Source organism: Panthera tigris, chromosome E1, assembly GCF_018350195.1.
Source record: "Panthera tigris isolate Pti1 chromosome E1, P.tigris_Pti1_mat1.1, whole genome shotgun sequence".
Lineage (NCBI taxonomy): Eukaryota > Metazoa > Chordata > Mammalia > Carnivora > Felidae > Panthera > Panthera tigris.
In genome coordinates, this window is record NC_056673.1 from 41,667,254 (window position 1) to 41,684,033 (window position 16,780).

At 51.1% G+C, this 16,780-nt stretch overlaps 2 protein-coding genes and 1 long non-coding RNA gene across 4 annotated transcripts; 1 reads left to right on the top strand and 2 right to left on the bottom strand.

Moving 5' to 3' along the window:
- Nucleotides 1–230: 230 nt before the first annotated feature.
- DUSP3 (dual specificity phosphatase 3) lies at nucleotides 231–9,628 on the bottom strand. Its single transcript, XM_042966384.1, has 4 exons — nucleotides 9,589–9,628; nucleotides 8,655–8,814; nucleotides 5,806–6,032; nucleotides 231–1,120 (listed from the first exon to the last, which is right to left on the bottom strand). Exons 1-4 carry the CDS (start codon nucleotides 9,593–9,595, stop codon nucleotides 915–917), a joined length of 600 nt encoding a protein of 199 aa, XP_042822318.1. The 5' UTR covers nucleotides 9,596–9,628; the 3' UTR covers nucleotides 231–914.
- LOC122233536 lies at nucleotides 9,625–11,121 on the bottom strand. 2 transcript variants are annotated; one of them, XR_006211129.1, is made up of 3 exons: nucleotides 11,013–11,121; nucleotides 10,469–10,748; nucleotides 9,625–9,664 (listed from the first exon to the last, which is right to left on the bottom strand). It is a non-coding gene; the product is annotated as an uncharacterized LOC122233536 (long non-coding RNA). The 2 variants fall into 2 exon arrangements; XR_006211128.1 differs by having other exon boundaries at nucleotides 10,631–10,748; nucleotides 11,013–11,118.
- Nucleotides 11,122–11,145: 24 nt separating this feature from the next.
- On the top strand, nucleotides 11,146–15,255 carry CFAP97D1 (CFAP97 domain containing 1). The gene is made up of 6 exons (XM_007093787.2): nucleotides 11,146–11,338; nucleotides 12,095–12,165; nucleotides 12,435–12,553; nucleotides 13,398–13,521; nucleotides 14,262–14,318; nucleotides 14,820–15,255. The coding sequence occupies exons 1-5, from the start codon at nucleotides 11,215–11,217 to the stop codon at nucleotides 14,316–14,318; spliced, it is 495 nt and encodes a 164-aa protein (XP_007093849.1). The 5' UTR covers nucleotides 11,146–11,214; the 3' UTR covers nucleotides 14,820–15,255.
- Nucleotides 15,256–16,780: the final 1,525 nt, after the last annotated feature.

Consider the following 16,780-nt stretch of genomic DNA (forward strand, 5'->3'; position numbering starts at 1 on the left):
AAAAATAAAAATAAAAATAAAAATAAAAAAATAAAAATAAAAATAAAATAAAATAAAATAAAATAAAATAAAATAAAATAAAACCATGCCCAAGGCATCGCGCTTCTAACAGACCAAGCGACCTGAGAGCAGTCCAAGGGGAACATTCCAAAGCAGGGGATTCTGAACGCAAGTCCTCCAACGATTCGCATCTTAAAAACTATTGACTTAGGGGAGTCCTCCAGGGGGAATCTGTTTGCCCCTCCGAGGGCCTCTTCGTTTAGGTATCTTTAATCCTAAGGAAATAATTACAATGCAGTCTCTTCATGGGAATTTCCACCCGCTAACAACCGATGGCTTCTCCAGGCCAGTTCAGACCTCACGATGGGCCTCTGCCTCTGAGCAAGGTGCGGACAGCTGGGAGGAGCAGGGGGAGACAGGCATGGTGGAGGGAGAGGAGCCTGCGTTTGCATAGTTCCCTTACAGGGCTCGAGGTGCGGGGGTCCCCGCTCAGGAGAGGCCCCAGGGGTGGATGGTAGGGAGCAGGGGGGGAGGGAGGCAGGGGGCAACGGAGGTCAGGAGGGACCCCTGTGGGCATCTCGAGCCTTACACTTGCACGGACCTCCTGCCTTCGGTCATCCAGGAGAAGGACACATGCCACACGCCTTCCCCCTCTGCGCCCCCACCTCAGGGAGGGGACATCATAAACTGCAGGCACAGGACACACACCAGGGAGCAAGAACGCCCTCCTTAGCAAGCTTCTTTATATGCCCCCCAGGGGGAAAGTGGCCCAGGGCTGTGTTGGGACAGACTTGTGGGCGAGTGCCTGGTGATGCTAGGAGCAGGGTGCACTGTGTTTCCTAAACATGGTGGCTTGGGACACCTCAACCGGGGGCTCCCCTGTCTGCCTCTAGAGAAGAGGTGGCGGGAGTGCCCTAGAGTTTCAATTTCCCCTCCTTGACTAGTCTGTCATTGAGCTGGCAGAGTTGAGCCAGGAAACCATCGTTGGGGCCGATCTCACGGTTCTGCCTCACGATGCTCAGCGCAGACTTGACATCCATCTTCTGGCGCATCATGAGGTACGCGATGACTAGGGTTGGGGAGCGGCTGTAACCTTCCCGGCAGTGGACAAGCACCCGGCCTGTAAGAAACAGGGACACGTGAGCTGGAGCTGGGGCCATCCAATCACAGAAGACCCTAGTCAAAACTCTCCTGGGGGCACCTGGGTGGCTCAGTGGGTTAAAGGGTCTGACTCTGGATTTCGGCTCAGGTTATGTCTCAAGATTCTTTTTTTTTTAATGTCTATTTAATTTTGAGAGAGAGAGAGACAGAGACAGAGTGTGAGTGGAGGAGGGGCAGAGAGGGAGACAGAATCCGAATCGGGACGTGGGGCCCGAACTCATGAAGCATGAGAGTATGACCTGAGCCAAAGTCAGACGCTTAACCGACTGAGCCACCCAGGCACCCCTGATCTCACGATTCTCGAGATTGAGCCCCGCGTCAGGCCCTGTGCGGACAGCACGGAGCCTGCTTGGGATTCTCGCCCTCCCCCTCTCTCTGCCCCCTCCCCTGCTTGTGCTCTCTCTGAAAATAAATAAACATTTTAAAAAATGAAAAACAAAACCAAAAAGAAAACCCTTCCGGGGAAATGCAAATGAAAAGTAGAGTAAGAAGCCATTGTGTCCCCACCAGAATGACTCAGTGAAAAAGACGGAAAACACAAGGCGTCAGTCAGGCTGTACAGCAGCAGGACTTCCATCTGTGGCTGCGGAGGGGGCTGTGCGTTAGCACAGCACGCCAGCAAACTGTGGGGCAGTATGTGCTCAGCCTGGACACACGCGGCCCCTACGGCCGGGCGGGAACGTGCGCACACATCCACCAAAAGACACCAGAACATTCACAAGGCAGCGCCCGTCACCATAAGCCCCGCTGGCAACTCCCAAAGGCCCACCAACGGTAGAAGAGATAAAGTACCAAGAATGAACACCAGAAACAACACAGATATAACACACACAGGGCATCTGGGACCCCATGGAGCAGGAGAGCGGGCAAACTGCTCTGTGCTATCAGAAGTCTGGATGGTAGTGGTGGGGGGACTGGGAGGGAACACGTGGCGGGCTTTCTAGGGTGCTGGTGGTGTCCTGTTTTCGGATCCGGGGGCTGATACATGGGTGTGAGCGGCGCACTGATCCACACGCCTGTGATATGGGTGCTTCTCCACATGAAACTGCTATTTCAATCAAGAGCAGAACATGGAAACCACCCAAATGCCCGTCAACAGGTGAACGGACAAACCGGTACATCCACATGTTGGAAGACTACTCGGCATTAACAAGGGGCGAATTGTTGATACTTGCAGCAACAGGGATGGAATACCCAACAATTACGCTGAGTGAAAAAGGCCAGGCCAAAAGAGCGTACATATAATTCCATTTATACAGAAGTCTACGAAACGTATACTCAAGTCTGGTGACGAAAAGCAGACCAGTGGTTGGAAGGTGGAGAGGGGCAGAGCAGAGAGGTCACGAAGGCATATGAGGAAACTCCAGGCAGCGGGGGAGGGGATGGATGTGCTCACGATCTTGTTTGTGCTGATGGTTTCACAAGTGCATCCGTATGTCAAAACTTCAAATTGTAGGTTTTAAATAGGTGTGATTTACCGAATGTCAATTATACCTCAACAGAATGGTTTAAAAGATAAAAGAAACATGCATGTCAACTACAAACACAAAGACAAAAATATCAAAACACCCAGGGCACTTGGGTGGCTCAGGGGGTTGAGCATCTAACTCTTGATTTTTGGCTCTGGTCATGATTTCACGGTTTGGTTTGTGAGTTCGAGCCCCACGTCCATCCGGCTCTGCACTGACAGTACAGAGCCTGCTTGGGATTCTCTCTCTCTCCCTCCCTCTCTCTGCCAGCTCGGGCATTAGTGTGCACGCGCTCTCCCTCTCTCAACATAAATAAACCTAAAAATAATAATAAACCACACCAACAAAAAAACACCCTCATGGCCCTTCAAATGGCCCACGAGGCCCTACTAAAGCTGGCCCCCCACGTCCAACGCCATCTCCCCCTATCCCATTACTAACGTGATTAACGCTATGACTATCTAACCCCACGACGCCTCAATTTCCTCATCTGGGTTAAGAGCACCCATCGCATGATGTTGTTAGGGGACTGAAGGAAATGACATATGAAGCCTTTAGGCTAGAGGGGCGCCCGGGTGGCTCAGCCGGTTAGGTGTCCGACTTTGGCTCAGGTCATGATCTCGCGACTCGTGGGTTCGAGTCCCACACCAGGCTCTGTGCTGACAGCTCAGAGCCTGGAGCCTGCTTCAGATCCTGGCTCTCCCTCTCTCCCGCTCACACTCTGTCTCTGTTTCTCAAAAATGAATAAACATTAAAAAAAAAAATTATTTTAAGCCCTTAGGCTAGAGCCTGGCTCATGTAAACACTCAATAAATAACTATCATCTGGCATCAGGAGTCCTCTAGTGGCATCTAGTATCTTCCACTATGGCAGCCCAGCTCTATGTCCCTGTTGGCCTTGCACAGATCTACCCCTCCTCTGCCAGACTGTGAGTTCCTTGAGGGCAAGGCCTGTGGGGTATTGGTTTCTGGATGCCCTACCATCCCTCGTATACATTGGTGTTCGATGAGTATTTGCTGACTAGCCAAGTAAATGATTAGCCACCAATACATGTAGACTGCCATTACTTTGAAGGAAAGCGGCTGGTCCAGGGTCAAACACAGTCTCTTCTGTTCCCATCACCCCACCCCCAAGACATGACTCTATTTCCCCAGTGCCTCCCAAGCAGCAAGGGGAAGGCCTCCACTTTCCTGCCCATTCACTCTCCGGCCAGTGTACCCAAAGTCCGCAGAGCAGGGAACTCCCATCCATGCCCTGACCCTGGCAAGGGGACCATCTGCACAGAGGCTTTCTCACCACCTGGAACAGACTCAGAAGCCCAAGACGCACAGAACCAATGGGGAAGGGGAGGGCTCGACTCCCATCCTTCCAGGCCCCACCCAGACGCCATCCTCCTCCATAAAGCCTCCTTTGATCTTCCTGGCTGGAAACGACAGCTTCCTCCTCTGAGCACTCCTGGCTGTTCCCACTTCTCCAAAGTGATGGACAGCTGGTTCCCCTGAGCCCTGCACACTGTTGGAGGCCAGTGCATTTCTGTTGACTCACTCGGCCAATCAACCCCAGAAGCATTTACACTTGGCATTAGAGTCCTTGGAATTCGTTTTTGTCACTCACTCGGTAATTATTTGCAGCGTTGTCTGCTATGTGCCCGATACGACATCAGGGGCTGGGGAGACAGACAGGGGGACCCAGTGGACCCAGCCTGAGGGCAGGCTCCATGGAAGAGAGAACACTGTGCCCAGCGATAAAACGCAAGGTGGAGTTTGCCAGAGGACAGGGTAGGGAGAGGCAGAGAGAAATTTCCAGACTCAGCCCACATGGGCTCCTGCTAAGACAGGAGGTCACAAGAAGTCAAGCTATGTTCCTAGTTGTATGGAAAGAGGAAACAAAGTCAGAAAGTTCTAAGCTCCCCAAGCGGATGACCAATCCATACACAAGATGAGCAAAATGCACCCCCTTACCTGTGCCCCTTGTTGCCATCTACACAAGAATTCAGTACAGCCGAAGCCGGGGTTGGGGGACACAGGAGACCACGAAGGGCCTGACAGTGAAGTCTGCGGATTCCCTGCGTGATAACACTTCCCTCCTGAGCCCCAGATACGCCATAATCAGCATCTGGTACAAACTGGTCATTGGAAATCATTCCGGGGCGGAGGCCAGGCACAAGAAGCATTATGTAGCAGAGACAGCCTAGAATCAGGGGGACGAGGCTGACCGTGCCTTAATGGGGCGGGGGGGGGGGGCACTTCCCCTGAGAAGGTTGTGGGGAGGGGAGGAAGAGGCTGGGGGAAGCAGCTTGAAGGTAAAGGCAGCTGCTGAGAGAAGTAAGCTAAAAGCAGAAAGGGCAAGAGGCCCAGCCTGCTCAGCTGACGTCTGCCTTCTGCCTTCTAGGATTTCCCCCAGGGACACCTTCCCTGACTGCCAGTTCCTCACCAGTTCTGTTTCAGTCTAAGGTTTGGGAGCATTTAGAAAGTAGCTGGAAGACGTGGCCCATGGGCCACAGCTTGCTGAGCACCAGCCTAAGCCAGTCACGGCTGCCCCCATTCCTCTGGCCAGGCATTCATGTAAGCCAGGTCCAGCCAGCGAGATGTGAGGGGAACCCTACTGAGGAGTTTCTGAGGACCATTCTACTCTTGAAAGGAAGGAAGGAAGGAAGGAAGGAAGGAAGGAAGGAAGGAAGGAAGGAAGGAAGGAAGGAAGGAAGGAAGGAAACACATGAGAAACAGACGGCGGCCTCGTCTTTCGCTGCACTTTGTCCTGCTGGGATGTGGTGACTGGGTCTGCCACTGCCGTGGTGGGACCACTAGGGGACTGTCCAGCACGGAGGGTGGCAAGAAAGAGAGAGGAGAAACACCTTGTCCTGATGCCATCACTGAGCTGCTGAATCAACCGGCCCCAGAGCTCCTTCACCTCAGGACTTCTTACCACGGAAGATAAACTGTTATTGCTGAAGCTGTTTGAATTGGGGGCATGTGGGGAGTGGCTGGAAATGAACTCTCAGCCAAAGTCAACTCAAACACAAGGACCCCAGGGCTGCCACCCGGTGAAAGGTTTGTACGTCTTGTGTAATGTAGCGCCACTTGACAGGTTCCAAGAGGAAGCCCACTGCGGGCCTCTTTTCCAGAAAAAAATCCAAAGTTGCCTTTCACTGTTTCCTAGGAGGCAGGTGCCTTACCGTTCTTTTGAGCCAAGGCCTGGTCAATGAAGTCTGCAGCCCTTTCAAAGTAGGCGCTGAGGTTGAACTCCTGCGTGTCATTGGCTTTGATGCCCAGGTAGGTGATGCCGGAGTCCTTGTAGAAGTTGGCGTTGGTGTTGACGTGCATGAAGGACCTGCCCTCAGCAGCATTCAGAACATGGGTGATGCCTAGTTTCTGCAGCTTGGGGATGTCTTGAGCCACAGACCTGGACAGAAGAGAGCAGCAGGGAATGATTAACTGACCCAGTGGCAGCCCCGGGGGGAGGAAGACAGAGAAGATTCTAAGTCTCTTGGCAAAGCAAGGAACCCTCCACGCTCGGCCCCTGCCAGCTTCTCCCCATCTTATGACCCACCTCCCTCACGCCAGCCATATCTAATTACCGGCAGCTTCCCCAAATAGACTGGGTGGTTTCATACCCGTGTTGTTCCTGCTCTGGAATGCCGTCCTCTAGCTTCTCCATGGACACACACCCTCTCATTTTTCACCACCCTCTGCAGTATGTCCCGGTCACCCCTCCATTCCATCTGGCATCGTGTTCCCTATGCTGAGGCGGTGGTAGAGCCCAGTGGCTAAAAATGGGCTCCAGAGCCGGACTGCCTGGGCTGAGTCCAACTCTGAGACTCGCCAGCCAGGTTAACCTTGAGCAAGTCCCTTGACCTTTTTGTGACTCCAGCTTCCCCGTCTGTAAAATGGGGATGGTAACGGCAGCTACCCCCGGGGGTTGTCACTGAGTGTTAAATGTGCTATTGTGTAGACAGAGCCTGACACTGAGGACAGTGCTTTTCTAAAGCCTCATGGTGCTTATTTGTTTTCACGGGCAGGCTGTGAGCTCCTGGAGGGAATGACCACGTCTGCTTCAGGTCTGCATGCCTAGCACCTGCTACAGCACCTGGCACATAGTAGGTGCCGAATAACTATGCAGTGAATCAGAGAAAAAGAAGGAAATCGGCGCCACCTAGGCAGCCCCCCTCCTTGGATTATAAAGCACGGCAGCCCCGCCAGTCCCCCAGAGGGACCCTTTCGGCCACAGACCACCGACCACGGTTCTGAAGCTCTCTCGGGTGAGGAAGCACTTGGGGACCAAGTGGCGCCAACAGGACTCTGGGGGTTACAAAACATTTGATCTGAATAGTCAAAGGGCTCCTTTATTTCATCTCACAACAACATCCCAATTCAGACAGCAGTGTATACTTCACAGAAATGCCTTCTCCTACAGGATCCTGTTTGCCTATCACAGCAGCCTGTAAGGAAGCAAGGACTCGGCTTAGACTCGGGCCCAACAGGACAGCGGAAGGATGTGCTTGTGCTCACATGGGCTGCTTGGAGGCAGAGCCGGGAGGAGACCTGACGCCAGCTCTGTTCTGTCTTCCCCTCACTCTGCCTGTCATGTCCACATCAACTGCAAATCCTGAGTTCTAGAAAACAAGGCTCATACAGGATCCTCTCTGCCCTGTGAACCCTGATATGGTTAAGGGGCTCCCAACATGCGGGAGCACCCCCCCGCCTCTCACACACACACACACACACACACCCGTGGCCAAGTCGAAGCCAGATTCACTAACTGGGCAGGGGATGTGTTTTCTACAGTGGCCGTCCGCACTTGCCAGTCTGGCTACCACCAGACATCCACAACCTAGCTTTTCACTTGGTAAGTGGTGGCAGCCGAATGTGGCAAACTGCCCAAGACAGTGGGTCCCAAGGGTGCCAAGGCCACTTGCTGCCTGCGTTGACTGGACAGGGGGCTGGTTTTCCTCAGAACTCTGCAATTACTGAGCCCTCTGGCTGAGGCTCTGGGACTGTTTTAGCTTGTCCCTGCTCACCATACTGCACACGGTTGTATTGTAAGGCAGTGGTTGATGAAAACAAACAACTCTGAAGGTGAACTCCCATTCACCTCCCTTCTCTATTACTTGACATTCAACAAATTTACCATTATCATTAATATCCCTATGAATGTGCATTATACAGTGCCTGACACACAGTAAGTGCTCAATATGGTGAATGAATAGATGCAATGGAGGAGACGGTCCCCCATGAAGGTGGGACCTGCCTTATGGACCCCTTTTAGCCCCGCGATGATCCCCGTTTTTGTGGCACTCCTTAGGGTAAGCAGCAGTCCTGTAGTACAGGACAGGGGGTACAGACATGAACAAGACTTTGACCCTGTCCTCACAATCCCTCAACCACTCTGGGCCACCATTTCCCCCTGGGTAAAAGGAGAGAAGAGAGTTAGTTCTGGGTTTCCAACACGCAGACCCTGGCCCACAGAGCTCAGGGCGTTGGTTAATCAAACCCTATGTGCAAGTTAGGAAAAGGAGCGAGGAAACCCCGGCCCCGCTCTCCGGATCCCACATTTGGAGTATTCCCCCTTGATCAGGCCTGCCCAGCCGGGAAACTTCCACGCCCGATTTGTGACGTCAGCCCGTTGCCATGGCAGCGAAGGCAGACATTCCGCGGTGACCTCACTGCAGAGCCAGGCAGCTGTCACATGACGCGCGGGCTGGAGACCGGCCGGGTGACTGAGGGCCACCTGTTAAGCGATCACGGTAGCCCGACCCCGCCCAAAGCCGAGCCCCTAGCGGGTAACGGCTGCGGGCCGCACGCCGGGCTGGCCGAGCGCCCCGGGCTCCGTGCCCCCCGCGAGGGGGAGGACCTCGTGGGGCCGGGGCGGGGTCTAGCCCCTCCGCCCCCACGCACGGGGGCGGGCGGCGACTCCAGCCCCCTCTGTGTTCCCGGACGGCGACCACGCCCCGCACCCCCCCTCCCCACGCCCGCGACGCCCCCACCCCGGCTTTCGGGTGGGCGGGGCGCCCCAGCGGCGACTCACGCGTTGCCCACGTAGATCCTGGGGGTGACCTCGTTGCAGGGCTGGCTCGGCAGGCTGTAGCAGCCGCTGCCGTCCGAGAGCAGGTCGTTGAGATCCTGCACCGAGAGCTCGAACGGGCCCGACATGGCGGCGGCCGGGCCCAGCACGCCGGGGCAGCAGCCTGCGAGGGGAGAGCCGCCGGGTCAGCTGGGCGGGGGCTCGCTTGCCGGGACCCGCCCCGTCCCGCCCCGGAGGCGGGCCCGCCGGACGCGGGAAAAGGCGGAGCGCGGGCGGCCGACGCGCCCCGCTCCCCGCGAGAAGGCGCGCCGCTGGGGTCGCGCGGACGCTCGGAGGCCCCTAGGCACGTGCCCCGGCGGAAATGGCGCCGCCCGTGTTGGGGGGGGGGGCGGGGTCTTCGGCCCACCCGCGGCGTTTTCTGTACCATTATCCCCTGGGAAGTGCAGTGGCTTCATTGGACTAAACTCGGGACGCAATAAATGTTTCTATTGACCAGGCTCCTGTTGACACCACAGGTGTCGCTCAGTTTTTGCAGGATTACCGGGACACCAGGGTTGGGCTTGTGACCTCTGACTGCCTGCTGCGGGACCCGCAGCCCAGACCTCGCCCGGGGAGCTGGTCCAAAAGGCAGAATCTGCGCCCCAGCCCAGACTTGCGGAATAAGAATGTGCCTTTTACAGCACACACTCCCTTCCCCCACCGCGATTCCTACAAAGGTTAGAGTTTGAGAAGCACAACTCTGAGGCACGTTTCTTCCAACAGTTATGGAGACCCAGCATCGTGCCCAAAAGCTTGGGTTCTGCGCAGCCACACTTGGCATTCTGACGCTGGTCTCTCCGAACCTGTTTGCTATTTAAAAAAAAAAAAAAAAAAAAAAGGATACTATTGATGTGGGAAACAAAGACAAAAGAAAAAGTTAAATTTCCTTGCTACTCACAGCCCATTGATCAGTCCTTGAAACAGGCAGAGTGACCTTCCTCTGGGAGCTCAGCTGTCTCCACGTTGATACTTTGCTAAGGGCAAAAGAGAATCTTAGCTTAACGTTACCCCCCCCCCTCCTGCCAGGATCTTGTGAGTCTACTTTAAACATATAGAAATTCCTTTGGAAACTTCCTTTACCTCTACCCCCCAAGATGTATGTTAGCAATCATCCTCCAAGCATATGGCCCCAGGATATACATCTGAAAGGGCTCCTGACTTTTTTCCAACAGTAATAAATGACTTTTTCGTAACAATAGCTAGCCTCCTCAGGGTCCTGGAAATCTTGTTTCCAAAATTCCTTACAGACTTTCTCTGTCCCTGACCCCTCCCGACTTGAAAGTACATATTCAACTTTCCACAACCCCAGTGCTCTTTCTCCCCACTGGTCCTGCCCTCATGCTTTAAGAAAACCACCGATGGGGCGCCTGGGTGGCTCAGGTTGAGCATCCAACTTCGGCTCAGGTCATGATCTCGAGGTTTGTGGGTTCAAGCCTCGTGTCGGGCTCTGTGCTGACAGCTCAGAGCCTGGATCCTGTTTTGGATTCTGTGTCTCCTCCTCTCTCTGCCCCTCCCTCATGTGTGCTCTGTCTCTGTCTCTCAAAAATAAATCAATGTAAAAAAAGAAAACCACTGTTTTGCCCCAAAGATGTCTCAAGAATTCTTTCTTGATCGTTTGCCCCAACATTTCCACATCATTTGTGCCTCGTTCCTAGGGTTGTTTGAAAGATTAAACGTGACGCTCAAGGAAAGCGCCCAACACTGTGCAATGAGCACTCAGTAGGTGTTCTCCTTCTACTTTAGCCAATGTAATGAGCACCCACTAGGTGCTACTACACCTGTGCTACCGTGGAGGTGAATCAGGCTCCTTTGCAGCCGGTCCAAGAGCAGCTGCCAGCCCAGGGTTGGCCTCTCCTCATTTGCTGAGATCCCACTAAGAGCGGATGACGGTCTCTGTTCTCCCCCACTGCCGACGGCAGATTACCCACACCCACTCTTACCCCTCCCAAAACCAGATGTCCTGGGAGTTCAGGAAACCTCATCCTGAGTCCAGCCCTGCCACTAACTCGGTTCTTGAGCAGCAAAGCAGGCTGTGACTCTGGACTTCAGTTTCCTCATCTGCAAAAGGAAGAAATTGGATGAGATTATCCTTCAGGCCATCTTTCACCTTCCCCCCAAAGCTGGTGGTCTCACGGCTCCAGGGGATCCATCACGGTGGAGACTAGTTAGCTTAGAGTCCAAGGTGTATAACCAAGGCTGGACTCCTCCACCCCAGCCCCCACCCGGAGCCTTCCCACCCCTCCCAGCGCACCACGCCTTTCCCCGTAGTGCTGGCGGCAGCTGCCTGCGAGGCAGGTGGGAGAGCGAGCTTCTGAGTCTCACCCCTCATCTTGACTTGGACCTAGATTAGCTTTCAAGCAGAAGCCCAGGGGTGGCCAGGTATGCTCCGCCACTCCTCTTCCTTCCCCAAGACCCATCCCTGATGTCATAACTGGGTAACTATGACAACATGTCACGGGGACCGCTGAGGACCTCACAGAGGAGCCTGGGTGCCTCATTTCTGAAGTGAGACTAGGAAGAGAAGATGAACAATTGCCTGGATTATCTCGCCTACCCTGTAATCGTCTCTAATCACAGGCAGAGCACGACCTTCAGGAAGAAACTGGACTTTGGCCACTACATATTTCACAAGAATAGGATACAAATAGGTATGTGGGCCATTGGGGCAGGACACTGTGATTAGGGGTTCTGGAAGGGTCCACGTTAGAGAGATTGACGGTAAACCAGACCAGGACAGGGCTTTGCAGTGATGTGGCCTTATCTGTTGGGTTGGGTCAAGAGAACAGCGTCAGTGACAAAATTTATCGTCCACCGGGAGTCCAGTGGACGGAAATGCTCATTTAAACTCGTTAAAGCCAAAGAAAACTAGAGAGGCTCCCAACAGGCTAGTCCTATTGTGGAGGATAAGAGAGGCTCTTTTTTTTTTTTTTAATTTTTTTAATGTTTATTTATTTTTGAGAGAGAGAGAGAGAGAGAGAGCATGAGCAGGGGAGGAGCAAAGAGAGAGGGAGACACAGAATCTGAAGCGGGCTCCAGACTCTGAGCTGTCAGCACAGAGCCTGATGTGGGGCTTGAACTCCCGAACCGTGAGATCAGGACCTGAGCTGAAGTCAGACACTTAACCAATTGAGCCACCCAGGCACCCCGGGAGAGGCTCTTTCACTGGGTGCAAAGAACATTGATCTCTACGTTTTACTTGTTCCCGCCCTCACGTTCTTTCACGTCTGCTAAAAAACTCATCAAAGATGTCAGCTTGGGACAGTTAAACTTCCCCAACTAGAGTAAGGTCGGAATTCAAAATCGTAATGTTTATTAGTCGGACGGTCATTTAGAATGAGTGGGTTTTCCGAGGTGGCTGAGGGGACTCCTGTGTCGTAACGTGGCTCTCTTTTATCCTTCTCTAGTGAAGCCTACTGTCGATACCAAACCTCCGGTGGCACACACGCATCACATTTTAAAACTGAGCAAACTACAGGTATTTGTTCTTGCCATTTGCAGATGTACTTGACTGATCTTTATCTATGTCCTGAAGGGGTCCAGCTTCCCAGAGCCTCATAAATACCCACCTAACCCAGAGATTTGTTACTCCTCCCCTCCCCTTGCACACCAGCCATTTCCTGTGCTCTGCTCCCCGTCTCCATGGTGGCCCCCAATTTGCCCCTCCCCCGCCATCCCAGAGGACGGTGATCCTGAGCCGTTGGGTGTTGGATGATGTCACCATGCTGGGGTGTGGTTTCTTACCAGGGTGAACAAAAGCGAATCGACAAAATCGAATATGAAAACAAACAACTGTGTCAGAAAATCGCAAACGCCCATCGCGGCCCTGCCAGGGTGGATTGCTGGAACGAATATTTTTCCAAGAGGTAGTGTCCTTTCTCCCCTTTTCATTTTTGGAAAGTCAGAATTGACTTGCCCCTTATTGAATTTTAGTGCAAGCTTCCCTTGAGCAGGAGGACTCAAAGGAAGGTATCTTGACGGGTAAGCTGGAGAGACCAGATTAAGGAGAATAAAAACTACTCAAAAGGGGGACCTTCCTCTAGCGTTAAAGACTCCTAACTTTTATTGCATCTAAGAGACTTTTTGGAGTCCTATTCAGAGTTTGTCACGGGAAAATACCACATAGTTTTGTCAAATGGTGACCAGAGGTGGGACTCTGACACAGTGTTCTTAAGGATCGGTTCCTCAAATATTTCCTGAGCAATTACTATGTGCTAAGTGCTATGAATAGAGATGAAATATATATATATATAAATGATGAAATATATATAGATGAAATATATATATATTTCCTTGTATATCTGAAATAGTTGAAAGCTGAAAAGAAGCGAAGCAGAACTTGTCCCTGGCCCTTTGTGATGTATCCATAGGCAAGCCCCTTCCCCCATGACATAAACCAGACATTCTCAGTCCTGGTTTCACATAACCATTCCTGGGGTGCTGCTACCAAGTGCCAATGTCCAACCTGCACCCCAGACCAATAAAGTAGAATCTTCTAGCGGACATCAGGGTTGAAAAACCACTGATACAAACCTACCAATGCTGTGCACGTTCGCCAGAGTATAGTCGATTTCAACAGGTATATGGGGCCTCAGGGATCAGCAGGACAGTGTGTTCCCTGCCCTTAGGCAGCCTGGGTTTATGACATCACGACTTCATCCGAGAGGGGTATTTTATTCTTCAACCATCTCAGGATTTTGTGTTTTTCAGCTTGAACAGAGAAACAAGAAACCGGGAGCTAGTGAGAATCACCGTGGAAAACCAGGGCATTCTGAAGAGGCTTGGCGATCGAAAACCGCACTATGACCGCAGATCATCCGAGATAGATTGGCAGGCACGTGGATACTCCGCCCTATTCCCTCGCACACACAGAGTTCGCCTGTGTTCAGAGTAGAGTCGGTCTCAGAAGAGACCCCTGAGTGGCTGAGGGAGCGATCATGAGAAATGCAACAATCGGTAAAAGGGAAGCTGCCCAGAGCAAACAAAACTAACGACAGGAGCAAGCCACCCTCCTTGGTAGCAAAGCTGCTATGCGTCAGTTTCAGAAAATAATACCTCCTAGCGTCTTCCTTCAGGCTTTAATTCATTGAGGAAAGCCAAATGTACAAGCAGAGAGGAGGAAGGGTATACCATTCAGTGTGCGGGTGATTTCCTTCATTTAGGAATGACCCTTCAAGAAGGAAAAAAAGAAAAAAGGCATCTGCGGTGTTTTTAAAACCCCCCCACTCCCTGGCTTTGGTCTGTAAGCCTTTTCTAAGCTAGCCTTAGGAGTTAGACATTCAACTTAAAAAAAATTTTTTTAAACGTTTATATATTATTGAGAGACAGACAGAGAGAGAGCAGGAGCATGGGAGGGGCAGAGAGAGGAGGAGACACAGAATGGGAAGCAGGCCCCAGACTCCAAGCTGTCAGCACAGAGCCCGACGCGGGGCTTGAAATGACAAATCCTGAGATCATGACCTGAGCCGAAGTCGGACGCTTAACCCACTGAGCCACCCAGGCGCCCCTAGACCTTCTACTTTAGCACCAGCCCCCTGGCACTGACATAATTCTCTCTGATTTTTTTCTTTCAAGAATTCAAGGCGCTATATCAGAAATACAACAAAATATCTTCTCTCCCGAGATGAATAGGTATGTCTTCCCGTGGCCGCTTCTTACTGTGAAATAACAGTGATCACAGTTGATATCAAAGCCCTAAGAACTGTGTAGATGAAGAACAAGGGGCCCAGTTAAAGGGATGGATTTTGCTCTTCTGTTAGTATAAGGGAACTTAGGGCTGTGTCTTCTCTCCCTATGAGTAGGAAATGACTGGCTTTTGTCATCAGCTTTTGAGTCTTCATGTGAGTTTTAAGGGGAAGTGATTTGTTCCAATAAAACATAAACAGGAGGTCTCGTGGCTTTACTGTTGTGCCAAAAGTTGAATTATATGTCTCTGTCACTGTTCAAAAGTACCGTTGTGTTGGCATTTTGTATTATTTAACTTTATTAGTAATGGCCAAGTTTGGGATTTTTTTTTTTTTTTTTTTTTATCCCTGGGGAGAAGGATAAATGGACACGCAGGCTTTCCAAAGAATAGGTCTGTGTAATTAATGTGTCTCTATTTCTCTCCCTCTCTTTTCCCCTGAATACAAGGTTACTCACAGTGGAAAAGATACAAGAGAAAGCCCTAGGATTTCTTAGCTGCTTAGACTCTCAAAACACTCCTAAGTGGCTGAATGCTCAATCCTAGGATGCTACAATAAAGCTTGGAACATAAAATGAGTAAGTTACATTTAAGGTACCTGAAGGCTTTCAGTCCCATCCCAAAATGGAGACAGAGTGGGGCAGGCAGAAGGAAGGATACAACCATTTTTATTTGGGGCTATGAAAAGAAGTGTCTATGAGAGAGAAGGCAAGAGAAGCATACACCATCACCACCATCGTAGAGGGGAGGAAGGCGGGGTAAGATGACCCAGCCACAAACACAGCTCTGTCAAAATGGAAAACAGAAGCACGTGATAAGATTAAGGTCCTGACAACACAGAGAACAAATGCCATTTCTCTGTGAATACACAGAATTGGAAAAGAATGCTTCATTGAAGTTTCCGTGTACTCTGTTCATTTATAAGGGGGCGGCCACAGTGAAAATGTCACACGTATCTCAAAACATATGGCAAGACAACATTCCCTGACTGCTGTGACTGGTCATGCTGGGGTTGAGCCCGACTTTATTTAAACTTTTTGTTTCGAAAGAGAGTAGATCTTAAGTGTTGTCATCACAAATAAATGAACTGTTTGTTTTAAAATAGATCCACAGGAAGTTGCAAATAAAGCATGGGGTGGGAGTGGGGCACTCCTGCACCCTTCACCCAGCCTTCTCCGCAAGTTAGCATCCTTTTTTTTTTTTTTTTTTTTTAGCATCTTGCATAACTGACAAGATGTAGTTTCTAGCTTTTTGGACTATTACGAATAAAGCAGCTATGAATATTTGTTCCAAGGGTCTGCATGAAAATCAGTTTAACTTCCTTGGGATAAGCACCCAAGAATACAATTGCTGGGTTGTATGGTAAGTCTATTTTAAAAGGAACTCAGGGCGCCTGGGTGGCTCAGTCGGTTGAGCGTCCGACTTCGGCTCAGGTCACGATCTCGCGGTCCGTGAGTTCGAGCCCCGCGTCGGGCTCTGTGCTGACAGCTCGGAGCCTGGAGCCTGCTTCGGGTTCTGTGTCTCCCTCTCTCTCCCCTCCCCTGCTCGCCCTCTCTCTGTCTCCCAAAAAACATTTTTTAAAGAAACTACAAAACCATTTCCAGAGTGGCTATACCATTTACCTTTCCACCAGCAGTGGATGAGTGCTCCAGTTTCTCTATGTCCTCATCAGCGTTGGATATTATTCTTCATTTTAGCCATTCTGATATGTGTGCAGTCACATCTCATGTGGTCTTCTCATCTGCTTTTCTGTAGTGATTAGTGACGCTGAACGTCTTTCACATGTTTGTCATCTGTATATCCTCTTGCATAAAATGCCTGTGAATATCTTTTGCCCATTTTCTAACTGGGCCATTCATTTTTTTAATATTGCATTTTGAGAGTTCTTTATATATTCTAGACCAAATCCTTCGTTGGATCTGTGATCTGCAAAATATTTTCTCCCAGTCTGTCATTTGTCTTTTTGTCCTCTTAACAGGGTCTCTCATAGAGCAAAGCATTTTATTTTAATTTTTTTATTGTTTATTATTTATTTTTGAGAGAGAGACAGAGAGAGAGAGAGAGAGAGAATGAGCAGGGGAGGGGCAGAGAGACAAGGAGACACAGAATCTGAAGCAGGCTCCAGGCTCTGAGCTGTCAGCACAGAGCCTGATGCGGGGCTTGAACCCACGAACCCCGAGATCATGACCCGAGCTGAAGACGGACGCTTAACTGACTGAGCCACCCAGGCGCCCCAAGAGCAAAGTATTTTAATGTTGATGGCATCCAATTTATCAATGATGCAAGTGTTCTGTGTTTTGACTATATCGATGTCAATATCCTGGTTGTGATATTGTGCCATAGTAATGTGCTACCCCTGGGGAAAATGGGTAAAGGGCAGACAGCATCTCTCTGTTACTTCTCACACCCA